We start from the raw sequence: 27,556 nt of genomic DNA, 5'->3' as shown, positions 1-27,556 counted from the left end.
TAAAATTTGACATCAAAGCTCTAAATTTTGACTGTTCCATTTCAAAATTTTTTAATTTTCCTTTCTGAGATTTCTTTCAGAAGGTGATTAGTGGATTTTTTTCTATCTTCGCTTTGCCCTCTGGTTCTAATAAATCGTTTATGATTTCTTGAAATGATTTTTTTAAATCATGTTTTTGTGCGAGTCCAAATGATTTTTTTAAATTATTTCTCCTTAACCTGTTTTCTAGGTGAGTTGTTTTATGTACCAGATATCTTATGTTTTCTATTTTTTTCAATCTAGATTTGATCTAACATTTCTTTCATTCTCTTGGAGTCATTGATTTTTATTTGGTCTATTCTAATAAAAACTCATTATTAGGAAATGTGATATTCATGGTTACTAAGTGTAACATACATGAAGATCCAGCAAAGATGACTGCGTGACTGACAAGGTCAGATAGATAAAAGAAAAATCAGACGAGATTAGTGTCACAAACAAGAAAGTATCCTGTAGGAGGCAATCAACAGTGTTAAATGCTGCAGAAGTCAAGAAGAGTGAGGACTGAAGATCTCTTCAAAAATCTTTTAACCCAGTTTCTGACTCTAAATGCTTGCATGGGAGACTTCAGATTTGCTTTGCATTTTATTTTGAGACAAATTTTTTAAAAATCAAAACTCACTTTATACCTTATTTAATCAACTATGCTTGTGAAGATGTAGAAAAGTTGCTATAGAAAGTGGTGAAACCTTGTCTGTTCCTCATTCTGTTCTCAAGAATATCTTGATAAATGTGTAGTTTCTCAAAAATATTTTACAATATAAATTTTCTCATTTTACAATGAGCAAGTAAGCAAGTAAAATAGTGGTTATGGATAATTTCATGATCATGGCTGGAGTAAGGACTGCAATACTATCTATAGTTTTTCCTAATCATTCAGTAGTTAAGCTTTATTGTATTCATTGGGTGGTTCCCTGACTTTTCTCCAATTTCTTCAGTCACTGTTCCCATGCCCCAAGACTTAGTCTTTTGATAACCACTTTTATTTTTTCAACATTTTCTTTAATATAAAAGAAATCATACACACATCAAATACATACTGTACAAGTGGGGATGAGGGAATTATCTGGAATGAGTTAAGGGGAGCATGAAGATAATGGTTGACAAGATAACACTCTTCTTCAGAGTGGATTACCTCAGTTGTGGGGAGGCAAGAGAAATGAATGGATCCATCTCAGGGATATTAAGAGAGGAGATAAAATGAGGCGCCAAAATCTACAGTAGAGAGAATTAGGTTCTAGTTCTCAATCAAGGGACAATGCTGGTTCTCTTTGTTATGACCCTGATCCCAGGCCCGTCCAGTGATCTTCAAAGGATGTCCAGTTCCTAGAATAGCCCCTTCTCTCCATTCTCCCACATTCTCACTCAGCACTGTGGACCGTTTATTCTATAGAGGAAGAAGATGGGAAGCTCAAGAGAAACAATTCCAAATAAAGCAAACACTCTGCTAAGGACTAGACTACTCAGTAAACCCCTTTTCCTCCCACAACCTTTACCTGCCGAGGCATCAGGGGACCAGGGGAATTATCATCCTGCAGGGTGGTGAGGGGTGATCTCCCTAGGACCTTGCCAGCAGGTTTCCTTCTAGGGGGCCTAGAACCTGAATGATGGTAGGGTGAAGGGAGAGATCAAAATGAGAATTGTCCTAAATATACTCACCTTCAATATATGTCAGTCCCTTCATTACTCCCTCGGAAGGAAAACTTGTTTGCTACTTTTTCTCCCACCAGTATCTTGTACCTGAGGAACAAGGAGTCTCAGAGCCTCTGAAAAACTTGTCAGGGTCCTGGCTGGTCATTCGAAGAGCTGGAGGCTGTTCTGTTACTTCCGTAATGTTTGCCTGTTTTCGGGAAACTTCAGTTTGGTTCAGGGAGGCTGGTAGTTTCTGGCGTTCAAAGAATATTGGAGTATCCAGAGACAAGTCCTGCTTAGGCTGTGATGAAAACTTCACAGGTAGGATGAGCTCAGTGGAATGCTCTGGCTTAGAGGCTTCAGCCCCAAAGGCCTCACTGAGCTGCTTTACCAGCTGGTTTGGAAGGTCTGGAAGAGACAAGCTTGAGCTAAGAACTGTTTCCAGACTCTGCCAGTCATGTAACAAGAGCATAGAAAGTAAGAGTCTTGTCATCTAGTCACAGGAGCAGGGGGTTTAAATTTTTTTTCTTCTGTGACATGGACCCCATGGATAGTCTGGTGAAGCTTATGGACCCCCTTTTCTCAGAATAATTTTTAACATATACAATATATACAAAGGAAACCAATTATATTGAGATGCAGGCTTAATTTTTTTTTTTTTTCATGTTCCAGATCTCAGATGAAGAACTCCTAACTTAAAGCAGCAGGGATGAAGATGCGCCCAGAATCCAATTAGCAAGGAGCAAAAGTCCATGGGACGGAAAGGTATCGGGAGGAGAGAGGGGCCGGGAGAGGGTAGATAAGAGGGATTAGAGAGAAATCTTGGTTTCTTTAGACAGGAATAGGCTATAGCTCTGGAATGGGGCTTGTGGGGATAGTTTTATGGGAAAAGAGCTTTATCTGACAGTCTATCTTGGTCCTGGGTGCGATACCAACCTATTGTGCTGGTTTTCATAGGTGTCCGGATGATGCCAAATGTGGGAGAGCGTGGATCTGAGTCCTGAGGGTGTTGCTCCATTTCCTGCTGCCCTTCCCCGGAAGGTGGACTTAGTTGTGGCGAGCTCTCTACCTGCCAACATGACACAGAATCTAGGCCAGTTCTCTGGCCACTTTCTCTGCCTCCTCTCCCGTGATCCCCAACAATACAACGGCATCAACTGGAGATTCACAACTATACATTCCTACGCAGGGCTTCACCGTCACCCTTAGCATACAGAGAAAAACCAGGCTCAGAAAGAGATCAGATTGACTTGTTCCTGGTTACCAGAGGCAGCTGTTGGCACAGTGGATAGAGTTCAAATCCAGCCTCAGGCATTCACTTGCTGTATGACCCTGGGCACTGTTTGCCCCAATTTCTGCCTCTGTAAAATGGGTATGATAATAAAAGTACCAGTCTCTCAGGGTCACTGTGAAGATCAAATAAAGCATTTGATCCAAATATTCACTTAGCACAGTGTCTGGTTCATAGCAAACAGCATATAAATAGTGACCACGATTCCCATGGTTACAAAAGCAGGCAAATGTTGGAATTCTTTTTTTTTTTTTTTTTTAATAGCCTTTTATTTACAGGATATATACATGGGTAACTTTACAGCATTAACAATTGCCAAACTTCTTGTTCCAATTTTTCACCTCTTACCTCCCCACACCCTCCCCTAAATGGCAGGATGACCAGTAGATGTTAAATATATTAAAATATAACTTAGATACACAATAAGTATACATGACCAAAAAATGTTGGAATTCTTGTGGTGCCTCCAAATCCCGTGGAGGTAGCTAAGGTAGAATGGGAAAAATACATTTGCCTCGAGGTCAGAGAGACATAGGTTGCACCCCGGGCCGGCTATAACATTATCCCGGGCGATTGATGCCGCCTCTCTGGGCCTGTTTTCTAGCCTGTGAAAGAATTAGGTCGGACTAGGAGTAGGAGGGTAGTTGCGGACCTCCCGGAACCCCGCCTTTACACAGACTTCCCCGAGGGACTAAAGCAGCCGCGGAACCCCTCTCGCTTTTCCACCTCCGCAGTACCTGGATGGGGGTGCGCAGAATGCCTGCGCTGGGAGAACGAGGGTCTGTTACGTGCGCCAGGTGCTTGTTGCACGGCGCAGGACGGGCCGGGGTGGCCGGGACGCTCTTAGCCGAGCCCATCCTCGCAGCTCGGCCGGCCAGCTGCCCACGAGGGCGGGAGCACGGGAGGACCTGCGAGGAGAAAGGGCACGTTCAGGACGCGGACACTTCCCCTGCCGTTTCGCCCCTGAGCCAAGGGGTCGGGAAGTTGACCTTTGGCTTCTGACGACTTGGGTTCCCCGGAGTGGAGGCCCCAGCGTAGTGCAGACAAGAGAGTCCCAGAGGAGAAAAGGGGGAAGGGGGAAAGTGCCGCCCAGCTCCGAGAGCTCGCTCACTTTTCGGTTTCAGGATTTTCCAGAGGGTCTGTTACCATTCGCTCCAGACGTCTCAAAGTTGCGTTTCAAACCTCCCGCCACGCCTCCTGGATCCCTCTGATTGGCTGAACCTAGGGCCACCCTCCTGTACGTGAAACGAATCTTGACAATACGGGCGTTCATTGGCTTTGGGAGGTGTCTGTCATATGCATGACGGGGGCCAATGGGCATTTAAAATGGGTCTCTGACCCAGAAAGCCCTCCTACTCCCATGAAATCCCTCAGCTCAATCTCCAGGGGAATCTTTGATTAATTAAAACGGTTTCCCTCTAGTTCATGCCAGCTGTCATCCCTTGAGATCCTGAAAAAGTACTTAATATACTATGTTTTGCATTTGTTATCGTTTAATGAAGAACGGAATAATACTAATAAATATATACGCAAAATATGAATGATCAGACATTAGAACAAGCTTTGATAGGCTAATGGCCTCTTCACCACTCCCTCTCCGGAAGAGAGTTTATTCAATAGCAGCTATTGGTTAGGGATAGCATCGATCATATGTCTTCTTCCTCCTTAGAAATAGCTTTTCAAAAGCCATAAAAGCCACTGTCAGTCAGTCCTTACATTTTTGCGATTAGACCATTCCCAATAAACGTTTCACGGGATGATTAGTTAAAACACTTGTCAATTACTTGAAAGGCAGATTTGGATTGGTCAGCCGAAGGCGCGTGAGGGCGCGACAGAGGTAGCACAGTCAGGAGAGCAAAAAACTTCGCTACCGGCCTCGCAATCCTGTAAGCGTTCTTCCTCTGGGGGTCTAGGATTGGCTGATTCAGCTGTCAATTGCTTTAAGAACGCTTTTCATTGGCTTCCATAGAAATTAGGGAAGAGCGATTTCACCTAACCGCCAGGCGCGCGCGTCTCCTTTTAGTACGCGTGCGCTTATAGTGCTTTACGGATTGGTTGAGGGAGTAGGGGCGAGGAACCGTGGGAGTCGCGGGAGCCGTTCTGTGTGGAAGCGCTGCTGCCGGTGTCATGGCGGAATTGAGTGAGGAGGCGCTGCTATCTGTATTACCGACTATCCGGGTCCCCAAGGCCGGAGATCGGGTTCACAAAGACGAATGCGCCTTCTCTTTCGACACGCCGGTAAGCCCACTCCCCATGCCTGCGGCGAGCATCGCCCTGGTCATTCTGCCGGGGCCTGCACGACCCAGCTCTCGCAAGGCACTATGGGACTTGTAGTCCTCCGCGCCCTCCTCCGCCGTTAACACGCACGAGCATAGGGACTATAGGCGACTACCACACCCAAGGGCACTTTACCCAGCCCTTTTTTCCCCCTGTCCTGTGGAGCACTCTGGGGGTTGTAGTCGCCCGTGCCTCTCTTATCATTCGAAGCCTCAGGTGCACACTAGTCGGAGAACTACATCTCCCGAGCGGTCCTGGCGACCGGCTGGAGAGTTCTCGCTGGCCGCGTGGGGCCCATTGGGAGTGGTAGTCTGATAGGAGCTGTGCTTTTTCTCCCGTCCCTCCCTTCCCCCCTCTCCCCACACCCACCCAGACTACTATGGGGGGGTCGTTCCAATAGTGCACTGTGCCTCCTCCAGGTGCTGGTCACTTTAAGGTCCGTGATGAGCAGGGCTGAATAGAAACCTGCCACCTCGTGGGGAGGGGCTGGGATTGGATTATGAAATGCAAATAGAACTTCCACTGTCTAGTGACAAAAAAAAAGTCATCTTTTCTCATATTCCTTTTTCCTTCCTTTTCCCTCCCCGCCGACCTGTGGATTTATTGTAGCTCCCTTAGAAAAAACAGTAAGGTGCGGAAAGATGGCTCTTGTTTCGGAGGAATAGGAGCCAACCTTACTCTTCTCCTGCCCTGACTTAAACACTTCACAGAGCCCACACCCACTCGCCGAGCTCCATCCGAGTCATCCTGTGCCTCTTTTCCTGCTCTGTTTCCCTCCCGAGCAGGGCCAGGGACAGAAAGCGTTGTGCCGGGCCCCGGCAGGACCACGGTCCAAGCCCAGAATGAGAGGGCAATAAACTGGGTGGGATCCTCCCTTTGCCTGTAGGTGATGGGCCTCGCCTTGGGAGAGTTCAGCCAGATTGGCTCATGCAGGAGACTGACAAGTCAGGGTGGAACTGCATCATCAGTGATGAGGACAGCGGTTTTGGAGCTTTTAGTCAGTGCCTTGGTGCAGTTCTCTGTTGTGATTTTGTGGCTTGAGAGATCTTGGTAGTATTGTTTCCCCTGAAGTTCTAGTAGTTGAGGAGAAAGGATTCCTCAGCATGGAGCTTTAGAGACTCTAAAGCTTTGCTTTGTGAAAGCCAAGAGTTATATTTCTGGGGCAGAAATTGAATAATGCCTTGCTTAGTGCTTATCAAGTATATTTGTTAACTTTCTTTCTCGTTCAATTATGGGGTGTGTTTATTTATCTTTTTACAAGTTGTAGAAGATAAACTCATGAAGTCCAGGACTGATTTTGTTTTGTCGTTGTATCCCCAGCTCCTAGCATAGGTAACTTCTTGCATATTACACCAAAATATTATTAATGCTTGTTGTATTGGATTGAGTTCATGGATTGGGTGAAGGGCCCACTCTCAAAGGCTTTCAGCTTTTGAAAGGGGGTGTTGCATTTCCCTTTTATGTTCTAGTTGACTTCTATCCATTTCTGTACTTGATGGCTTAACCAATCCAAAAAGGCACTTTGCCTTTTGGCAGCTTTTAAGGAACTAGTAGCTCTAGATAGGGAGCTAATAAAGCTTCCTTCACTAAACAAATGTTGCCTACTTGGCTGACTGCTGTGGATATGTTTGATTGTCCCCATTTAAGGTGGGGTTGAGATTATGTGTCAAAAAGGTTTAGATGGGTTTCTCCCATGAGAAATGATGAACATTATAAACAAACTCTACAGTGTCGGGATGACTCAGATCTCTATGATGACCTAGGATTTTCCATGGTGTTCTATTCTTTGTAATGTGGATTTTATAGAAGTCCTTATTCTGGGAAGGTAACACTTGTTGCTACAGGGTGTAACTACACTGTGTTATCAACCCCAGTCTCCTCTTGCATTTTCTCCATCATAACCTCAAGGGAAATCTTTTTTTTTTTTTTTTTCCTTAGATGTGAACAGATTGAACTGGAGACTTGTCTTTTCCCAGAATTTTTTTCTAGTGGATGCATTGATGGCTTTTCACTAAGGATAATTTTGGAAATGGATATAATTTCTATGGGTGGGAGACACTGGTGGTTCTGATATTTTGATGAGGCTTGGGAAGGGAGGATGATTTTGCCATAGGAATTCCTAAATTGCTCAAATTTCAGATTTTGAACATCTGGGACTTCCCAATGCTTTGTAAAGTCAAAATTCATCATTTCCATCATGCTGTGATAGAGTTGGTCATCTTCCCCAGAAGTATGAACAACATACTTATCTCCAAAGAACTGGTTCCCTAATCTACCCTGCCTTTCCTATTATCTATACTTTTTAGGTGAATATCAAGAATAAGTCTAAAAGTAGGGTGAAAGCTCTAGAGCTTCTAGAGCTTCCAAGACTGGAAGCTTTGAAATAGAATGGACAATCGTAACAAGTTTTTTTCTTTTTTCCTCAGAAAGGATTGATGTTGAAAAATTTTTAAATTAGGCTCTAATTCTTGCTTATGATCATAGCATATAATGCAAATTTCATTTTGTTTCATTTTAACATTACTACTTCTGACTTCAAGTTGTATTTACTAATAAACAAGTTTTGTTCATTTTGTTTCCCTTGGGGGGTGCTTTAGTACTTGTTCTGGAATGTAGCTCCTCAGTGCTTTAAGATATCTTTACCATAATGTCTTTGCATTTCAAAAGCAAAATAATATTTTAAGGCTTTCATGCTCATGAGGCTACACGTGGAATTCTCCATTTGCATTGTAACATTGGTATTCTGATTACTTACAGATTTTAATCTAGCTTGTTAAATTAGAGCGAAATGATTAGTCTGATTTGAATTTGTGGTAACTTGCATTAGGTCCCTTAGAATCATAATGTGAACTATTTTTTCCTGCCTAATCTTTGAAATTAATCACTTTAGCTATGTATGCCAGTGTGGATCATCAAAGATAAATTGTGTATAACTTTGGTATTTTTGTTTTAAATGATAAATAAGAATAGAATGGTTCTGTATCATCTATATTTTTATAACCAGCCAAGTAGGAAAAACCTTTGTAGCTGCCTTTTTTTTCTTAAATTAGAACATAATGTTAGCATTGTTTAAAAAAAAAAAAAAAAACTGTACTAATAAGTTTTTCCTGGAAGCAATAGTTTGGTCCATATTGATTCTTATTCTTCTAAATATTTGTATTTTGTATGTGTGTATATATATTCAAAAGTATTTTTGTTTCTATATTTACTTTTTATAATCTACTTAGGTATTCTTTGATGCTTCCCTCTTTTCTTTAAAAATTACTGTTTTATCAGTCTACTGTGTAATGTTAAAATGCATTGTATTATTCTTGAGGTCAAAGGAGGTATAAAACATTCAGAGATTAATACTGAACAATATAAGTACTAATATAAGTAAATAAGTACTAATCTTTATAGGTTTATTTAACCGAACCATTATGGATACTTTGGATTACTATTTAAAAACTAATCCCCCTCATGTCTGTCTAACATAGATCTAAAAATAGCATGGTTCGAGTTAAATAATGTTAGAATCTGAATGTGGATCCCATCTCTTGGGTGAACCTGTCTAGCCAGCTTTCACTGCCTCTTTCCTTATCTTCCATCTCTCAGGAGTCCGAGGGTGGTCTGTATATTTGCATGAATACCTTTTTGGGCTTTGGCAAACAGTACGTTGAGAAGCATTACTGCAGGACTGGCCAGCGGGTCTATCTTCACCTCCAGAGGACTCGGCGTCCAGTAAGTTGAATGGGGATGAGCTGGGTCCCTGGGAGCATCTTCAGGTTGGGCACATTCCAAATAGAAATTGTGGAACTTGGAATTAGCATTTTGCATTGCTTTCAGTGGTCTGTTATCATTGTATTTTCTGTTAGCTTTATCCTATTTCTTAGGGTTGGTTGTGGGTTTTTTTTTTTTTTTCCATTTTCCATTTTCCATTTTCTATTTTCATTCACTAGATTTTCCTCTGTAACATCCCACTGTTTTCTCCCATTTCAGTTAGATTCTTTCCTCAGATTTTCTCCAACACACTATATTTATTCCTGTGACCCTGACACTGACTCTATCCTCCCTGGCTCATTTGTAGAAAGAAGATGAGACCACTTCAGGGACAGGAGATCCCCCCAGAAAGAAGCCAACGCGCCTGGCTATTGGTGAGTACTCTGCACATTTTTTCCTTGTTCTTTTTCCTCATGTAATCCATTTGTTCTCATTGCCATAAGGAGCAACCCAAGGAAGGGCCCTGATCTGAGGTCTCCTCAGTTTTGGAGGAGATGAAAACCCAGAAGGTAGAAGGGCCAGGCATCCAGGTAGCTCTGGGTCACCAGATCTCCGGGCTGTTGTCCTATTTGCCTCCCCTTTTTCTGTCAGGTGTGGAAGGCGGGTTTGATCTCACAGAGAAGTTTGAATATGATGAGGATGTGAAGATTGTCATTTTACCAGACTACCTAGAGATTGCCCGAGATGGGCTGGGAGGACTGCCTGAGATGGCCAGAGACCGGGTATGGACATCCCTCCCCACCTTGGCACCAGAGAGCCTAAGGCTGAGGGAGAGAAGGAGGGACTGGGGAAGGCTGATGGAGCAGCAAAGATAGAACAACATCTCAAATGAGTTCTGCCTCTGACGTCGGTGCCCTTCTGTCTGCTCTCTCAGATCACCAGTGCAGTGGAGGCCCTGTTGTCAGCAGACTCTGCTTCACGGAAACAGGAGGTACAGGCTTGGGACGGGGAGGTGCGGCAAGTCTCCAAGCACGCCTTCAATCTCAAGCAGCTGGAGAATCCTGCCCGAATCCCTCCCTGGTGAGACTTAGTCCTGTGCTTCTACAGACAGCATAGTTAGTGTCTCAGTGGGGAAACACAGGGTACTCACTTGGGTTTGGAACTGGTAGAAAGAATTAGGGGAGAGGGATCAGTTTGGGTAAAGTGGAGAGATCTGCCTAATTCCCTTGTCCTCATTGTATGAACACGTATTTGGCAACACAGACATTATGTTGGTAGTGGGAAGAGCTGGGCTACCACAACTCTATTATGGTTTCAAAGGGAAGGCTTAGCTTTTTCCCTGTTCTGTTTGGCAGTGGCTGGAAATGTTCCAAATGTGATATGCGGGAAAACCTGTGGCTCAACATGACAGATGGTTCCATACTCTGCGGTCGTCGATACTTTGATGGGAGTGGGGGCAATAACCATGCGGTAGAACATTACAAAGAAACTGGGTACCCGTTGGCAGTGAAGCTTGGCACCATCACACCTGATGGTGCAGGTATAGTCCCTCTGCCTTCCTTTCATTTACATCTTCAACTTCCTTTAACTGTAATGGAGCTTTTGGTGTAGTGACTCATTTATTCTTTTAGGAATTGGCATCTGGGACTCAGGTGGTCCTCACTTTCAGATGCTGGCTATCCCTTAGAACACTTCCCTGGAACACTTTCTTTCCTGATCTCTTCCTCCTAGCTTCCCTGGATTTTTTTCAAGTCCCACCTAAAATCCTGGCTTCTACAAGAAGCTTTTCCCAATCCCTCTTAATGATAAAGCCTTCTCTTTTGAGATTATTTCCAAGTAATATGCATGTCTCTCATTTATAAATAGTTGTTTGCATATTGTGTCTCCTGTCAGGTTGTGAACTCCTTAGAGGCAAGATCCATTTTTGTCTTTCTTCTAATCCAAGCTCTTAGTACAATGTGTGTCACATAGGAAACATATAATAAATGTTTGTCTAGTTGACTTCAGCTTCTTGGAGGGTGACTGGAATAAGTTTTGCGATTCCATCCCATTAGGACTTCCTCTTTGGTATTACAGGGACTGGGATCAAACTTAATCTCTGCATAAGTAACAACATTCTTTTTTCTGTGCCTAGATGTTTACTCATATGATGAAGATGATATGGTTCTGGATCCCAATCTAGCAGAACACCTATCCCATTTTGGCATTGACATGCTGAAGATGCAGAAGGTGAGCAAGCTCTTTCCCACAACTTACTTCTTTCATATCTCTCCCCCCCTTTCCCCACCAATTCTCTCAAGAGTTTGCAGCCAAGGGAAAGCCTGAAAATCAGGTCCTGGGGCAGCCTTGGACTTGAGTGACCCCAAGTATCAGATCTTTGACTGTCATTGAAGGAGAGTGCTTTGAGTACAAGTATCTCCACTGGCTGGGCAGGGCTTGTGATTTTCCAATAAGAACTTTTGTTTAAGATCAGGCCTTATCTTTTTCATTCCTTAATTCACATAGAGATTAATTGACTGTCATGGATTTCTGTACCATGTAAAGAGTTGTATGAGATGAATTATCTCAAGATTCTGTGATTTAACAAGGATTTGTCAGCTTATGCTACATGTATAGAACTATTTGTTTATATGTGTATATGTCCTATAATTGACACAAAGAAGTATAACATACAATTAAGTTAAACCTGAGATGGTCCTGGATCCCAAACCTGATTTGCCATTCCCACCCCCAGACAGACAAAACAATGACAGAGCTGGAGATAGATATGAACCAGCGGATTGGTGAATGGGAGTTGATCCAGGAGTCCAGCGTGCAACTCAAGCCCCTCTATGGCCCCAGTTACACAGGCATCCGAAACTTAGGCAATAGCTGTTACCTCAACTCGGTGGTTCAAGTGCTCTTCAGCATCCCTGACTTCCAGAGGAAGTGAGTGACTCCCTCCTCAACTTTATTTGGCCTTTTTTACTTAGGGGCTCTGGATTTTTAGTATCTCTCATCTTCTACTTCATAGCTTATTTGATTCTCTTCTTCCTCAGATTATTCTCAGTCTCCCCTTCTTCCCCCCTCCACCTTCTTTTGCATTATATCCAAATCTCAAAATGGTTCCTCAAAAGTTTACTGTGACTGCAGGCTCTGGACTGCAGGGATAGAATTGAATAAGATGAGTAATAGCCCTGAGTCCATACAACCCATATAATTCCTCTCTTTAGCTTTTGTGCTTACGCAAGTCCCATATGTCTTATTTTCCCTATGTAGGATTTAGTATGAAATTGGATTATCTGACAAATAGCACCATGAGGCTGGCAAAGGGTGAGAGGGTTGGGTTGCTATAAGATGAAATGTTAAGACAAAATCCTTGACCTTAAATTTACAGTCAAATTTGGAAGAGAGGACACACAAGAAAACAGGAAAGCATTTATAATGCAGCATACCAACAGATACAGATTAATATGGTATAAATTATATATATATATATATATAGATTCCCAATCCCAAACCTGCTTTTTTTTTCCCTTCTCTTTCAAAAGGGGTGCCAGAGAGGCACCTTGTTTACTGAGGGGCAAGGAAGGTCCATTCTATTCCTGCTTAAGTAGTTTTTCTGGGCTCCAAGGTCCATTGTCATTTGGGGTAGAGTTCTTTCTGAATCTCTCTCTTCCTTTGGATACCTCTCATAGCTTTCTCTAGCTCTCTGGTAACCACTAACCTTCCCTTTAGTCTGGTCTGGATTGGAGATTTGTAAGCATTCTCTTGGTCCCTAGGTATGTGGACAAGTTGGAGAAGATCTTCCAGAATGCACCATCCGACCCCACCCAGGACTTCAGCACCCAGGTGTATGTGACTGAGCTTTGGGGTGGAGGGATGGAAGGAACCTGGGTTTTGGTTTTTGCCATGGCTCCTGTGGACTCAGTGGATGGTTGGGGCCAGGGAATGTGGAGGAGGGTTGCCATCGTTTGTTTGCCTCTTGGAGGTATCCTAAATTGAGAGAGGTCTTGCTGAGACAGTATAGTAGGATGCTAAGAAGAATGATAGCTTGGATGTACTTATAATCTAATAGTTATTAAAACACTTTCCTTACAACATTCCAGCGAATTAGGTAGGGCAGATATTATTATGCCCATTTTACAACTTTGGGAGGATGAGTGGCTTGCCCCTCGGTACAGCCACTGAAGAGTGAAGCAGGGGTTCGTGCTGGTTTCTTCTGGCTCGTAGGTCCTGTGTTTTTTTCTTCATACCATCCTGCTTCTAGGAATGTTTTCAGGTGCCCAAGTGGGGGGTGAGAGAAAAAGAGAGCGGGGGTGGGGTAGAGAGGGATAGTGTATGTGTGGAAGATATACTACAAATGTCAGGAACTTGCAGTCAGCATAATAGTATTAGTCCCTAGGCTTGAGACTCGGGTTGGGGCTTGTGCTGACTTTTGAACATTTATCTTAGAGCCAAGTTGGGCCATGGCCTTCTCTCAGGGGAGTATTCCAAGCCTGCACCAGAATCTGGAGATGGGGAACAGGTGCCAGAGCAAAAGGTGAATTCTGTTCTCTTCCTTGGTTGGTCTCTTTCTAGAATTAAGAAAGGGTCTATAGGAAATTCTTGGCATGGACAGTAGAAAGCTTTGGCTACCTGCTGAATTCCTTCTCTGCTCTCTTTAGGGAATTCAGGATGGCATTGCCCCTCGAATGTTCAAGTCTCTCATTGGCAAAGGTCACCCAGAGTTCTCCACCAACCGGCAGCAGGATGCCCAGGAGTTCTTCCTTCACTTTATAAATATGGTTGAGGTAAAAGGGGAGAAAAAAAGAAAATTAGCAGAGGGTGGGCAAGACAACCCTTCTCCAGTACTGGTTTACTCTTGTTTTTCTTATTTCTTTCTCTTGTCAGTCATTCTAATCCCCTTAACTTGGCAATACTCCTTGAGTCCAGAGCACCCAAGGAATAGTGAAGAGAATACATGCTCGGGGACCTGACAGCCTAATTGGCCAAAAAAAACAAAACACTTGTTTTTTTTTTTCTCAGTATGGGGGGGGGGGGGGGGGGGGAGAAGTATTAGGAAAGATTTCCACTTCACCCTTGTGTCACTGAAGGTCTTGGTGGGCTTCCCTTTACTCTCTAGGCCCTCATTCCCTATCTTGGATCCCTCAATCCTTCTTCCTCCTCCTTGCCTTCCCATTTCCCTTCAGAGGAATTGTCGAAGCTCAGAAAACCCAAATGAAGTATTCCGATTCCTGGTAGAAGAGAAGATCAAGTGCCTGGCCACAGAGAAGGTCAAGTACACCCAGCGAGTGGACTATATCATGCAGCTGCCTGTACCAATGGATGCAGCCCTTAACAAAGGTTGGGGTTGGCAGTAACACTACCAATGAAGTAGACCCACCTGGAGACTTGAGCTCTCCATGGTCCTGGGATGAGAGGAGGAGGCTGAGTGATGTTAGTCCCCTGCTTTCGGGCCCCTGAGGGAGACTGGTGGTCATCTAAGGGTGGGGTCACTTAAGACCTACTAGAAGGCAGGAAGAATTCAAGTTCTCTCTGTTTTTTCTTCCGTTTGGTCATAAAGCTTTATTTGTTGCCAGAATGTTTACCAGGTGGTTGGATAGGCCAGGGGAGTGACAGAAATGAGCTGACCAAACAATTCTGACTTTGTGCCCCTAGAGGAGCTTTTGGAGTATGAAGAGAAGAAACGCCAAGCAGAAGAGGAGAAGCAGCCTCTGCCAGAGCTGGTTCGGGCCCAGGTGCCTTTTAGTTCCTGCCTGGAGGCCTTTGGGGTCCCAGAGCAGGTAGATGACTTCTGGAGCACAGCCCTCCAAGCTAAATCTGTAGCTGTCAAGTGAGTTCCATTTGCATTGGGCCTATGGATAGAGTGCTTAGAGCCATGCTTCAGGGACATCCATTGCTCATGACTGGCATTTCATTTGAGAATCACTTGGGATTGGCAGTTTCTTCTTAAACTCCACGTTTAAGTGCCTGCACACAAACATGCATACCGAGGCAGATTTTCTCAACATATTCTGTACTGCCTTGTCCAAGAAACAATTCAGGGATAAAGCCCTCCTGGTTCTTAGCAAGTTACTTTTCTTTCAGCCATGTAGGTTTGTGAAAGGAAGTGGGCTGCTGACTACTTAGGCCAGTAGGAATTTCAGAGTACTATTGCTGCTTATTTGTACTCATGGCACCAGTGTGGCTCTGCTTTAGGATGTTGCTGCTCTCTGTCTTCTGAAGCATTAACAGCTTTCTTGAGGGAGGGCATTGTATAAGGCAGTAACCCTCTTCCCCAAGAAGAGTTGAGCTTCAGAGAAGGGATATCCCCTTCTGGGTGTCCCCAGAATAGAAAAGAATAGGAAACCTGAGATCCCTCATATACAAGGCCTTTCTCTTCCCCAGGACAACACGATTTGCCTCGTTCCCTGACTACCTGGTCATCCAGATCAAGAAGTTTACCTTTGGCTTGGACTGGGTGCCCAAAAAGTTAGGTATGCGGCCTTGTTCAACCTAGCCAGTGTGTTACTTGGTTTTGCTTAGCTCTGTGACCTTTTGTGAGGAAGGACCTCAGTAGGTGGTGGGGAATCATTGGAAAATGATAGCAATATTTATTTTTTTAAAAGAATACCAATAAGGAATTTTAAAATGCAGATAGAACAACTAGAAATAATTAAAAAAAAAAAAAAAAAAAACCTACTAAGTATGGAGTCTAGGGTGATGGGATGGTGAGAGTTAAGAGAAAATGATAGTATGGTTCAATTTTAAAGTTGGAAAAGCCCTTAAAGATAAAGAATGTGTCCGGAGGAAAGCTATCAGAATCAAGGGGAGAGCCAGAATGAGGGGATAAAAGAAATAGGTAGCTGTTTTAGGGCACAAAAAATGTGGGAGAGGAGCTAAGGAACACACTGTAGGAACATAGTTTTAGGACTGTAAGGGACATTAAGAGATCATCAAATCCAACTCCCGTCATTTTACAGATGAGAAAACTTGATCAGAGATAGAAAGGGGCTTGCTCAAGTTCACAAATAGTAAGTAGCATAATTGAGATTTGAATCCAGATTTTCTAACACCAAACAGTGCTACAGTCTGATGCTTCTCTTAATACTTCCAGGAAAAAAAAAAAATCTTGTGAAAAGTCAGCTGGGCTAAAGGAAAGGCTCAGAGTTTCCTTAGGGACAAAGTGGAGGGAGGGTTCAGTTACCACACTGTGTAAGGAATACCAAAACCTAGTTATTGCTGTGGTGAAGCAGTGCTATGAGGAATGGCTAAAGGGACTGAGAAGTGTTAAATATTGAAAATCTTGTCATATAGAAAAAGAATTAAATGCATCTGTGTAGCTCCAGAAAGCTAATCCAGCATTATGATCAGTAGGTAGAAGTTATAGGGAGGCAGGTAAGGAAAGATTTCCCAGCAGAGGTAAATAACTGTTGAAGTTAGGCACACACCTTTATCCCTGCAAGTGTTTGGGCGGTTATAGGAAGGTTTAACCAGATAACTGTGGGGATATGCTTAAGCTTATATAATTCTAGTTCAGATCTCTCCTTTCACAGATAATTTTTCTCCCAATGTCAGTCCACTTTAGCATCAAAAGAACCAGGGGGTGAACACAGGCTTCCTGACTCCAGGGCTTTTTCCACACTGTGCTCTGGTTTGCTTTGAAAGTTAGTCCTTGTCTCCAAGTAGTTTTAGTATTTAGGTAAACACTTGAGTTCTCCAAAGGACTTGTTAAGGCTGAACTGATGGGAATTTGGAAGTCATCCCCTCTCTTCATGATTACAGATGTATCCATTGAGATGCCCGAGGAGCTGGATATCTCACAGCTTCGGGGGTTAGGGCTGCAACCTGGAGAGGAGGAGCTACCTGACATTGCTCCACCCCTGGTCACCCCAGATGAACCCAAAGGTAGCCTTGGTTTCTATGGAAACGAAGATGAAGACTCCTTCTGCTCCCCTCACTTCTCCTCTCCGACATGTTAGTGATTCTTCTTCCTGCCTGTCTGCCTTTACCTTGCTGATGATATGTGTGGGGAAGTGGGGCTGTACCTTGCCCCCTTCCTGGTCCTTTTTTCCTCTCTGCACTTTGCCTGTCGGTCCTCCCTTTTGCATTCCTTCTTCCCCACATGTTAGAGAACCCTTTCCTAGGTTCTTACTGGGGAGGTGGAGATAGATTTTCCATTCATACCCTTCATATGAATGGAAGTCTTATCTTATTAGTTGTGTGTACCTGGTGCCTTGGAAGAAAGTAGGAGGAAATAGACATGGTCCAGACATGGAAATCTCCTGCATGGTTGGGCACCAAGGCCTGAAAATGGGGGGTGGGAGTCACTAATTGCTGTTCCTTTTGGGTATACTGAACCCACAGTATATTTGTGAGGTTTTTCAAATTTAGAGGTAGGGTACAAGAAGGGAAGATAAAAGAAGGTGGGGTTGGGAGGGGGAAGATGAGATAAGATCCTGGGAGGTTGGTGGTGGGCAGGTGCTATTCAGGGCAGGGAGCTAGATGATACCTTGGTCTATCTTCTACTCTCCACAGCACCCATGTTGGATGAATCTGTCATCATTCAGCTGGTAGAGATGGGTTTCCCCATGGATGCTTGCCGCAAAGCTGTCTACTACACTGGCAATAGTGGGGCTGAAGCTGCTATGAACTGGGTCATGTCTCATATGGATGATCCAGGTATAAAGGAGAATGTAAAGGTTAGGGTTTGAGGGGCAGGGATTCTTGACCCATTCCATACTTCAACACTGCACTGTACCCCCACAGATTTTGCAAACCCACTTGTCCTGCCTGGCTCCAGTGGTCCTGGTTCTACCAGCACAGTGGCTGACCCCCCCTCAGAAGATTGTGTGGCTACTATTGTCTCCATGGGCTTCTCCAGGGACCAGGCCATGAAAGCACTCCGGGCTACGGTATAGATAGAAGAGTTCAATGATTGTGGGAGGTAGAGTAGAGAAGGGAGAATGTGGGAAGAGTAGATGTGCCATGGATGATGTGAAAGCTGTTGATAACAATAGAATTCTTAGAGCTTTCTCTATTTTTTTCACTTTTCTTACCTAAGTTATAATCCTTGTTATGTAATTTTGGAAAAATCTTACCTTTCCTCTCTCCCAGAACAACAATCTTGAGCGGGCTGTAGATTGGATTTTTAGCCACATCGATGACCTGGATGCAGAGGCCGCTATGGACATTTCAGAGGGGCGCTCAGCTGCAGATTCCATCTCTGAGTCTGTGCCTGTGGGACCTAAAGTCCGAGATGGTCCTGGAAGTGAGTATCTGAGCAGAAAGGAGGCCTCTGTGGCTTGTCTAAGATTGGCCTCTAGTGCTTCTCAGGTAGACCTTACCACTTAGAACCTCTACCTATTGTTAGGGTTAAAAGTTCCTTCTGAAGTTAGGCCTGTTTTTATGATTGGGAATTGATAGGTTAAAAGTTAATCTAATCTTAGATATTTCGTGTAGTCTGTGACATACTTTTCTGTAAATCATGTCTTGATTTGGGGTCATGAGAAATAGAACATTTGTCTGTAAAGAGGCATCTTGGGGAGAATGTCTCTGAAATTCCTCCCTTCTGATTCTTTTCTATTATTTCTCCTTCCTTAGAGTATCAGCTCTTTGCCTTCATCAGTCACATGGGCACCTCTACCATGTGTGGTCACTATGTCTGCCATATCAAGAAGGAGGGCAGGTGAGATGTTGTTTGGGGATCAGGGAAGGGGGAGTTTGGTAAAAGGTTAGAGGGAGATCATCTTCGTTTGGATGGAAGGAGGGAAAATTGATAGAGAATGCTAGGGATAAAAGAAAAGAGCATCAATGAAACATTTAAAAAGGCAAGGCACTTTTGTTACTGTTACATTAAATGTGAATAAATACATGATTTCACGTCCATTCCTCTTCTTTGAACAGAAATGTTCATTGTTGGTGGTGTTAATGGATCATAATAAAGGGGGGGAATGTTAGAAAGGAGAAATAGCGTTGTGAGTTTAATATTATCATAAAATCTTAGAAAAATCACTAGGAGAGCCAAGGGCAGGTGACTTTATATATGAAACAGGAGTGCTTTGTGATGATGTCTGTAGACCCTTGTTGTGGAGCCCTAGAAAGTTGGGGCTTAGGCCTAAGAGAAAGTTGGACCTAGCTATATCAGTTATCTTAAGTTGATCTCTATTAGTGACTTCTCTGGCATGGCTCAGACACGGAATTGATGCTCATTAGCACTGCAATGCACCCATCTTCTCTTCCTTCCTTCCCCAGGTGGGTTATCTACAATGATCAGAAAGTATGTGCCTCAGAGAAGCCACCCAAGGACCTGGGCTATATTTACTTCTACCAGAGAATGGCCAGCTAAGAGCCTGTCTTCTGCCTCACCTCTTACTGAAAACGGGCCAGGCAGTAGTGGCACCACAGACCAACTGGCATGAGGAGGGGCTGAACAGAGAAGGAACCCCGATTCTCCTCCTCGATCCCCTTCTCTTCCTATCCCTTAGAGCACGCTGGAGGCCTTGAGGGACTGGCTGAGTTAAGGGGAAAGCTGGAATGCAGGGGCCACCCCCACAGACTTAGGCGGGGACAGGGGAGGGGAGGAATGGACCTTCTGTCTATAATGAAATCTTTTCAATTCTCCTTCAATTTCCCTTCCCTCTTCCACATCCTTTAATACTCAGCTTTTGATTCTCAGTGTAACCTTGCTCAGGCCCTTCAAGGAAGAGAGAAAATATGAGAAAGACACACAGAGAGAGATAGAGAGTGAGAGAGAGAGAGAGAGAGAGAGTGTGTGTGTGTGTGAAAGAGTGTGTGTGTGTGTGTGTGTGTGTGTGTGTGTGTGTGTGTGTGTGAAAGAGTGTGTGTGTGTGTCTTTGTGCATCTCAGTTTGGAGATGAGCAGTTCTTTCTCTTTTTCCACTCCATTCTCCCCTCCCCCCCATTTCCATGTATTCCATCTTTGTTTTCCTTCCTTCCTTCCTGGATAGGATAAGGAAAGGTGGGAGGATATTGGGGAATTTTTCCCATCCCTATGCTACCAGTCTTTCCCCATACCCCTCTCCTCTAGAAAATGCCAAAACACCAGATGTGAATAAAAGTCTAATGGGTGAATTGTGGTGATCTCAATTTGGGAACTGCCTTCTTGCCATCCTCTCTCTAGAAATGGGAGACAGAGACAGTCTTAGGAAATGTCCACTCCTTACCGTCCATGTCATGCTGGCTGCTGGCTTCGGTCATCCAAATGGCTAGTGGGCTTTTGTGTGAAGGTTCCCAGCCTCCATTATAATCCCTTCATGTCATTGTATCCGAGAGTGAAAAATTACCATCAAGGTGAAGCTATATGACCAATGAGAAGTGGGGACTAAGGAGGCCAAAACTACCTTGACTGAACTGCTGAGTCTGGCCCACCTATTGCTAGGCACTAAGCTGAGGTCTAGCAGCATCCTTCCCTCAAGGCCTTTGTTGCATGGCACCCTTTATATGGTGTGGTGTGGTGAGGGCAGAGCTGAGATTGACCATGTACCAGCTGGAGGAAGGAGCTATGGCAGACCTCTGGGCCTTTAGGCCCCAGGAACTGACCAAGAAGGATTTGACACTTTAGCCACCAAGTCATCCTGACCCCTTGAGAATAACCATCCAGTTTCTACTTACGAGGGGGTGGGGGAATCTCTTTTCTCAAGGGAGTTATCAGCTAAGGAGAAAATGTAGTTTATTTGCCAAGATGCAGATAGAATGGAATGTGACAGTAGGTAAGTCTTCATCTCTCTGGCCTTCAGTTTACTCTTATGTAAAATGGGGTTGGACTACGCAAGTTCCAAAAATCCCCATCCATCTTTTTACCGAAACTATAATGGTAAGAGTAGCACAGGTATTGAGTAAGTTTTGGTAGGAAAAGCGAGAGGTGGCCGGCCTTCCGCAGGAACTAGGCGAGGGCGGGGCCCGGAGGGTAGCCTGAACGCCTCCCTCGATGGGGAGGCCGGCGGGGCGGGGCGAGGCGAGGGCGGAGCGCCGGGGCGGCCCGTAGAACTCGGCGAGGGGCGGGACGTGTGCTGGGGCGGAGCTTTTCGCCGGCGTACTTAAGCGGCTCCGGGTTGGGTCTGTGGTTGTGCTCTACTGCTGACCTTCAATCTCCTTCGAGTCGCTGCCCATTGCCGACGAACCATGTCGTCGCGGAAGTTCTTCGTTGGGGGCAATTGGAAGATGAATGGGGACAAGAAGTCTGTAGGGGAGCTCGTCACTTCGCTCAACGGGGCCAACGTGCCCCCCAACACTGGTGAGCGCGGGGGCCCGGGTCCGTGGATCTGCGGGGTCCGAGGCGTTCCTCCCCACACCCCCTTCGATCCTTTCCCTGGCCAGGGAGCGGGATGAGGCGGGCCGCGCGGAGTTCCGGGGAACATCCTCATTCATCGCGGAGAGGGTAGAAGGCGAGGCTCTATGAATGTTGGCTGGGGACGGAGAGAGCCGCTGGTGGGGGCGGGGAAGGGGAAAGGAGGCGGGTCTCTGCTCTGCTCTCCTCGGGGTAGCTGCAGGAGAATGACTTCGCGAAATGGGGCCCAAGGAGCTTCGCTCCCTCCTCCCGGGGCGCTGTGCGGGGCTGCACGTAGCCGCGGGTGCGGTCTGGCCGGGCACGTGGCCGGCGCCTGGTCCAGAGCCCGGAGGCTGCTGGAGCTGCTCGGATGCAGCTAGTCTCCCTTGCCAGCCCGGGCTAAAGGGCAACCCTGGGGCAGGCTAGAGCTCTTTCAGGCCACAAGTTGGGGGAAGCCATCGTCTCCCTCTTTCCTACATCCTGTTCTCCCTTCCCCATCCCCGATCCCCAGATAAGGTCTTGAGTGACCAGATGTCTGCAAGAACAGGTTTTAGCAGCCCCTTTCCTAGTTCTTTTAATTGGTTAATACAGCTTCTCTACCCCTCGAAGCCCCCTCCCCCCATTTCCCCTTGGAATGCCCATGTGTCGCTTCGGATAGAGGGAACTATTTTGGGAAAAGGGCTGGTTAATTGGTTAATGCAGTTTCTCTGCCCCTCGAAGCCCCCTCCCCCCATTTCCCCTTGGAATGCCCATGTGTCGCTTCGGATAGAGGGAACTATTTTGGGAAAAGGGCTGGTTAATTGGTTAATACAGCTTCTCTGCCCCCCAAGACCCCTCCTCCCATTTCCCCTTGGAATGCCCATATGTCTCTTAGGATAGAGGAAACTATTTTGGGAAAAGGGCCGAGTTACCTCTCCGGGAACGCTGAGAACCCGCTCCTAGAATAGCCTTGGGGGTAACTAGAGCTACTCCTGCTTAAAGAGCAGGAGGGGGCAGGGCTGATGATGAGATTGGGCCCTTGAATTTTAATGGGAAAACCGAGTGAGCTTAGAGAATTTGCAAATAGAATTGATTTGCAGATAAGATAGCCTCTTTGTTCTGCCAGAAAGAATCATGCCCTCTCATTTGGTTTGAGGAAAGTTTTCTAGAGAGGGGCCTGGTGGAGCTTTCCTCTGGGGTTTGGTGTTTGGGACAGGACTTCATATCCCTGTACTCTTCCCTCTCCAGAAGTGGTATGTGCACCTCCTTCCATCTATCTTGACTTTGTTCGTCAGAAATTGGATCAAAAAATCTGTGTGGCTGCTCAGAACTGCTACAAAGTGGCCAAGGGTGCATTTACTGGGGAGATCAGGTGAGATACCAGGCTGATGAGTCATCCTGGGTGGTGGGTATGGAGAAGGGGGCTCAGATTGAGATCTCTCCCAATTGAGCTGGAGCTTTTTTTCTCAGTCCTGCCATGATTAAGGATTGTGGGGCCACTTGGGTGATCTTGGGACACTCGGAAAGGAGACATGTCTTTGGGGAGTCAGATGAGGTGAGTAGTAGGGGAGATGGCTACACAAGGGTAGGCCTTGGGAACGGGAGGATGGGGTATCTCTTAACAACATGCCAATTATCCCTGCAGCTCATTGGGCAGAAGGTAGCCCATGCTCTGGCAGAAGGCCTGGGAGTGATTGCTTGTATTGGGGAGAAACTGGATGAGAGGGAAGCTGGAATCACTGAGAAGGTTGTTTTTGACCAAACCAAGGCCATTGCAGGTAACTGCGGGTTTAAAGATGAGGAACCCTTCTAAGGACACTTAGACCCTGAAGAGAGTGGCAGGAAAAAGGCCATGCTGGTACTCTCCAGGCATCCAATGAGCCCGGGAAAGGGAAGAGGACTGGTTACTGGCCAATCCCACTTTTTTCTGCCCAATAGTGTAGCAGGCACTACTTGCCCTCTTGTGCCACCTTCTGGCCTTAAAAGCAAAAGGCCTGGGGTTAGAGCAAACACTGGAAGTTAGCAAGATTTTAACTGCAAGTCCATGAGTGGGAATTTCCTCTTCCCCCACAGATAACGTGAAGGACTGGTCCAAAGTCGTCCTAGCCTATGAGCCCGTCTGGGCTATCGGTACTGGCAAGACAGCTACGCCCCAGCAGGTAATAAAACTCTCAGAAAAGACCCCAGCCCAAACAGGGAACATTTGGTGTACTACTGCCCTCTTGGATCATAGAATTTCAGGGATGGAAAAGAGATACTGTCTAGTCCAACCTCATAGGGACAAAAAAATGGATATCCAAAGGGTGATGGTCAGTCTCAGGTCACACAGTGCCAAAAAATCCAGATCAATGACCTTTCGTAACATCTTTATTTATCCCTGCAAGATTTCTTTGAAATGGCAGTGATCACCCCTTTCTATTTTGCCTTCAAGAGTTCTAAGAAGGAGAGATTTGAAAGCTGTCTGGGTATCTTTCTATTTTAGGCCCAAGAGGTACATGAGAAGCTTCGGTCTTGGCTTAAGACCCATGTCTCAGAACCTGTATCACAAGCAATCAGGATCATTTATGGAGGTCAGTAAATGTGATTGTTGGTGTGGACAGAGGATGGAAGCAGAGACTCTCCAACCCTTCTGACTTAAATCTTTTCTCATTTGTTCCCAGGTTCTGTGACTGGGGCCAACTGTAAGGAACTGGCTGGCCAGGCTGATGTGGATGGCTTTCTGGTGGGTGGAGCTTCTCTTAAACCTGAATTTCTGGACATCATCCAAGCCAAAAAATGAGACCTTCACGTGGCCCCCCAGGCCTCCATCCTGGACTGGGTGTAGGCTATACAAGTCCGGTTTACCCCCTCCCCCTCCCATGTGGTTGTGATTTTGATTCCCCACCCCCCATGGTCTACTTCAATCTATACCACCTTCCACCTTGTAGATGCCCTGTGTGCACCAGTTCTCAGCTCCCTAGCTCTTCCTCCAGTGGACCAGGCCTTTCTCCATTAACTGTAAATTTGAAGGAAGCACATCATGTTTATGGTTTCTTATTGGTTGGGTTGAAAATGGAGAGGGTGTGGCTTGGTGTTCTGTCCCTGTAAGGGGTGGATGGCTGACAACCGGCTTCTTGCTTCAACTTCCTGTTTCTCAGTTTCTAGCAAGAATCTTACTTTCCAGTCAGTAAGGGTGGGGGGAGGGACTTGGGAGTGGGAGATAGGTGATGGATGACAATGAATGAATGCCAGCCTTGTGCTAATGTCTTGCTCTGAGCAGGCCCCAAAGATGGGGGAACAAAACATCCTCTTTGCTGATCAGGCACCTCCCTATTTGGAAATCTGCAGTCCCAGTTAGAAACTAATACAAAACTGTAACATTATTATCATTTAAGAGAAACAGGCCCTAGGCAAAGCTTTGGCTGAGGCTCTGGGCCCCTGGCATAGGCAAGTCTGTAGAAGGTGGAGTCACTGGTAGAGCAGGTACCGTTTCATGGCAGAGGGCAAAGGCAGGGCAGAAACCTCATCCAGCCGGGCTTCCCCCAAGATGTCTCGAACACACAGGCGGCTCAGGTGAAGAAGGGAGTGAGGTTCCGCTGCAGGGAGAGAAGGGAAAGATGATTACTTGAGGGGTGACCAACAGGGAGGTCTTTGGACCTTTCTGTCTGTTCCCTTTGCCCAGCCTTGTTTTAAGTGATCCAACCTTGGGATTGAAGGCCATTGTGTTGGGTGTATGCTAGAGAGGATTTCCAAAGTCTACAAACCATACAGGTCTGAGGACAGTAGGGCAGAATTGTTGAGAGTTGTTAGACCACTGCAATTAACTGCCACTACTGCTTTTTTTCAAAAAAGAGGAAATGGGATTCTTATTGCCTGAAACTCTCTCTGTCCTCCCCCCCTCACCCCCCTCCAAGCTAGAGCTCTGTTGGGTGAGTTGATTAATACTATCTTTGATCACCCCATCAGACCAAATTCCTTCCCTCCTCCCAGGTCCCAAACCTTTTTATTTTTTTCTGGGGCTTACATGTTATGCCCAGTTTATCAACTGAAGACAGTTTTAGGGAATTCAAATGGAACTCTGTCAGTATTTGTATTATTCCCCTTCCATTCCCTCCCTCCAATGATTCCCATGAACTTGTTTAGTCTGCCCCGTTTACTCTCCCTATCCTTGTGACAGACGACCCTCCCCCCCCAAAAAAAAAAAAAAACCAAAAAAACGAACAAATGGGAGTCTTCAGCCTTAGGGCTTACTCCATCTAACCTGGAAATGCAAACCTCCCCCACAAATCCCAGCCCCACCCCTCTCACCTCTCCTCTCCCCCAGGTAGCGGATTCGGACCTGGCACTGCCCCCACACAGCACTGACAGCGGGGTAGAGGGTCCTTCCTTTAAGGCCTCGGAAGGCAGGTCCCAAGTAGGTACTTCCAATGGCATAACCCAGAGTTCCTTCCTCCATATCCAAAACCACTAGCAGTCTCTCGGGCACCTCCAGACGTTCGTCCCCCAGCCCTGTGGGATATCTAGGGGCACCGGTTCCCTTGCTTTGGTGGTACAGCCTCCCCCTCCCGATGTCCCAGCCCCAAGACTCCCCGTTGCTGCCCAGCAGAGCCGAGTAACAGTCCGCCTGCAGCGGGGCTAGGGCCGTGGCCACGCCCACCACGGCATGGGTGCCCCTCTGCTCCGGCGGCCAGCCGATCTCCCAGGCATGCAGGCCCCTGGAGTAGCCCCTCTTGCCCCGGGCTCCATCGGTACTCTGAGCCACCGGCCTTCGCTCAAAGCTCAGCCCGTCTTCCTTGACCTCGATGTTCTCGGAGCAGTCCTTGGGGTTCCAGCCATGGAGCTGCTGTACACTCGGGTCTACCGGGGGTGCTGACAGCAGCTCCTCCAGTCCCTCCGGGAAGGACCACTCGTGGTACGCGGGGGCTGGGGGCGGGGTGCTGCTGGTCCCACTGTTCCCTGCCAGGGCAGTCTGGCCCATGAGAGGGGGCCTTGGAGGAACCCCCAAATGCAGCTCTGGATTGGAAAGCAGGCGTTTCCCACCACTGCTGCTAGTGAAGAAGGCACTTCACCTGGGGAGAGAAGAATGGTGGGAGACAGACCAGGAGAAGCCAGAGCCTGAGTTACTCGGCCATCCGGCCCGGAGCTTCAAGCACGCTTTCTCAGTGCTCGCATCCCGAGGACTCTTCCTCACTGCCATCCTACCCTTCCCGGACTCCTTCCGGTCCTGTCGGCTCCTTTTCCCTATTTCCTCATCTCTGGGACCCTCAATTCGCCCATCCTTCCTTCACGCACCCCTCCCGGCGAAGGGAGATCCCAAAGTGTCTCAATCTAGATCCCCACCCCGAAGCCGCCTCTAAAGGCAGGTTCCCCGCACTGTCAGGAACACTTGATTCCCAAGTTCGAATTCCCGACTCTGGGATTGTTACCTGTAACTTTGGGGTCAATCACTTCCCCTCGCGCCTCAGTTTCCTTATCAGCTAGATAACCTCTAAACTCCAGTCCTTTTCAAATGCCTAAAATTCCGCAGTTCCTTCCAGAAAAGTCCGATCCCCGACAGCCTCAGTGCCCTCAGCTTCCGCCTCCCACGCCGGACCCCGCCTCTCCCCCTTGGGTCTCCGCCCTGCTCCCCTAACTCCGCCCCGGGCCGCGGGCTGGAGCGTGAAAGGAGAGGTTGCGGGTGGGGGGGACGAGGGCGCGCGCGCGTTACTCCGGGAACAAAAGTTTCCCAGGTCAGCTTTAAGAGCAGAGCGAGGGTTCGAGCTCCGTTGTGACACGCGAGTCACTCGGAGAGCACTTATTGTGGGCCATCGCCGCATTAGGAGGGGAGAGCGGGCAGGCTACGTGTGTGCTTGACCAAGGAGAAGCCCGAATGAGGCCCCCTCCCTGGCCTCGGCTTCTGCTCGCGGCCCGGAGCTCGGGGAACGAACGTCCTCGTGGGCTAAAAGGGGCCTTTAACACTGAGCTCCCGGGGAACAAGACGTGTGGGCGTGCCTGCGGGGGGTGCGCGCGCACCCGCCTCGGCGCCCCTTCTGCGCTTTGAAGCGTGAGTGACTTCCCGGAATTCGGTCTGCCCGCCGCGTCACCGCCGATGGGCGGGGAGCCGGGAGCTGCCGGGAGCTGCGTGCCCCGCCTGGACCCAGGAATGGGAGCGAGAGGCGGGCGGGGCGCGCCTCGGCACCCTCTGGTGGCCGCCGGGCGGTGCTACACAGTAGCTGCAAAGCCGAGGCCCTTGCCCCGTCGCCCTGCGGGTGGGGAGGGGAGATGGAGGCAGAGGCCGAGGGAGGCTTCTCTGATGGTCCCAGCCTTCCGAGCCAGAGAGCAGTAAGAAAGCAAGCTAGAATGCGCCATCTAGAACTTGCGACTTCAGAGGCCCCCCAGTAAGTCAGAAAACGAGCATTTATTAAGCACCTA

General features: G+C 46.8%; 4 protein-coding genes across 8 annotated transcripts; 2 read left to right on the top strand and 2 right to left on the bottom strand.

Moving 5' to 3' along the window:
• Positions 1 to 994: 994 nt before the first annotated feature.
• Positions 995 to 13,627, bottom strand: CDCA3 (cell division cycle associated 3). Of its 3 annotated transcripts, none has more exons than XM_031938259.1 (6): positions 13,556 to 13,627; positions 3,700 to 3,870; positions 2,608 to 2,740; positions 1,780 to 2,079; positions 1,536 to 1,639; positions 995 to 1,426 (listed from the first exon to the last, which is right to left on the bottom strand). In XM_031938259.1, exons 2-6 carry the CDS (start codon positions 3,817 to 3,819, stop codon positions 1,277 to 1,279), a joined length of 807 nt encoding a protein of 268 aa, XP_031794119.1. In that variant the 5' UTR covers positions 3,820 to 3,870; positions 13,556 to 13,627; the 3' UTR covers positions 995 to 1,276. The 3 variants fall into 3 exon arrangements, with proteins under 3 accessions (XP_031794119.1, XP_031794120.1, XP_031794118.1); XM_031938260.1 differs by lacking the exon at positions 13,556 to 13,627 and adding an exon at positions 3,952 to 4,233; XM_031938258.1 differs by lacking the exon at positions 13,556 to 13,627 and adding an exon at positions 4,074 to 4,232.
• USP5 (ubiquitin specific peptidase 5) lies at positions 4,981 to 20,001 on the top strand. 2 transcript variants are annotated; one of them, XM_003771224.4, is made up of 20 exons: positions 4,981 to 5,200; positions 8,834 to 8,959; positions 9,306 to 9,372; positions 9,590 to 9,720; positions 9,873 to 10,018; positions 10,294 to 10,478; positions 11,073 to 11,167; positions 11,673 to 11,866; positions 12,700 to 12,771; positions 13,373 to 13,460; positions 13,585 to 13,710; positions 14,110 to 14,263; positions 14,579 to 14,753; positions 15,308 to 15,396; positions 16,685 to 16,807; positions 17,438 to 17,581; positions 17,669 to 17,814; positions 18,017 to 18,170; positions 18,503 to 18,587; positions 19,154 to 20,001. In XM_003771224.4, exons 1-20 carry the CDS (start codon positions 5,090 to 5,092, stop codon positions 19,245 to 19,247), a joined length of 2,505 nt encoding a protein of 834 aa, XP_003771272.1. In that variant the 5' UTR covers positions 4,981 to 5,089; the 3' UTR covers positions 19,248 to 20,001. The 2 variants fall into 2 exon arrangements, with proteins under 2 accessions (XP_003771272.1, XP_023360338.1); XM_023504570.2 differs by having other exon boundaries at positions 16,685 to 16,876.
• Positions 20,002 to 20,391: 390 nt separating this feature from the next.
• On the top strand, positions 20,392 to 24,183 carry TPI1 (triosephosphate isomerase 1). 2 transcript variants are annotated; one of them, XM_031938261.1, is made up of 8 exons: positions 20,392 to 20,630; positions 21,020 to 21,154; positions 22,415 to 22,538; positions 22,637 to 22,721; positions 22,812 to 22,944; positions 23,240 to 23,325; positions 23,649 to 23,736; positions 23,827 to 24,183. In XM_031938261.1, exons 1-8 carry the CDS (start codon positions 20,603 to 20,605, stop codon positions 23,943 to 23,945), a joined length of 798 nt encoding a protein of 265 aa, XP_031794121.1. In that variant the 5' UTR covers positions 20,392 to 20,602; the 3' UTR covers positions 23,946 to 24,183. The 2 variants fall into 2 exon arrangements, with proteins under 2 accessions (XP_031794121.1, XP_031794122.1); XM_031938262.1 differs by lacking the exon at positions 21,020 to 21,154.
• Positions 24,184 to 24,300: 117 nt separating this feature from the next.
• SPSB2 (splA/ryanodine receptor domain and SOCS box containing 2) lies at positions 24,301 to 27,117 on the bottom strand. The gene is made up of 3 exons (XM_003771226.4): positions 26,572 to 27,117; positions 25,454 to 26,214; positions 24,301 to 24,741 (listed from the first exon to the last, which is right to left on the bottom strand). The coding sequence occupies exons 2-3, from the start codon at positions 26,121 to 26,123 to the stop codon at positions 24,614 to 24,616; spliced, it is 798 nt and encodes a 265-aa protein (XP_003771274.1). The 5' UTR covers positions 26,124 to 26,214; positions 26,572 to 27,117; the 3' UTR covers positions 24,301 to 24,613.
• Positions 27,118 to 27,556: the final 439 nt, after the last annotated feature.

This window comes from Sarcophilus harrisii, chromosome 5 (genome assembly GCF_902635505.1).
Source record: "Sarcophilus harrisii chromosome 5, mSarHar1.11, whole genome shotgun sequence".
NCBI lineage: Eukaryota > Metazoa > Chordata > Mammalia > Dasyuromorphia > Dasyuridae > Sarcophilus > Sarcophilus harrisii.
The sequence above is the reverse complement of the archived record's forward strand: the minus strand, read 5'-3'. Positions and strand labels throughout refer to the sequence as shown.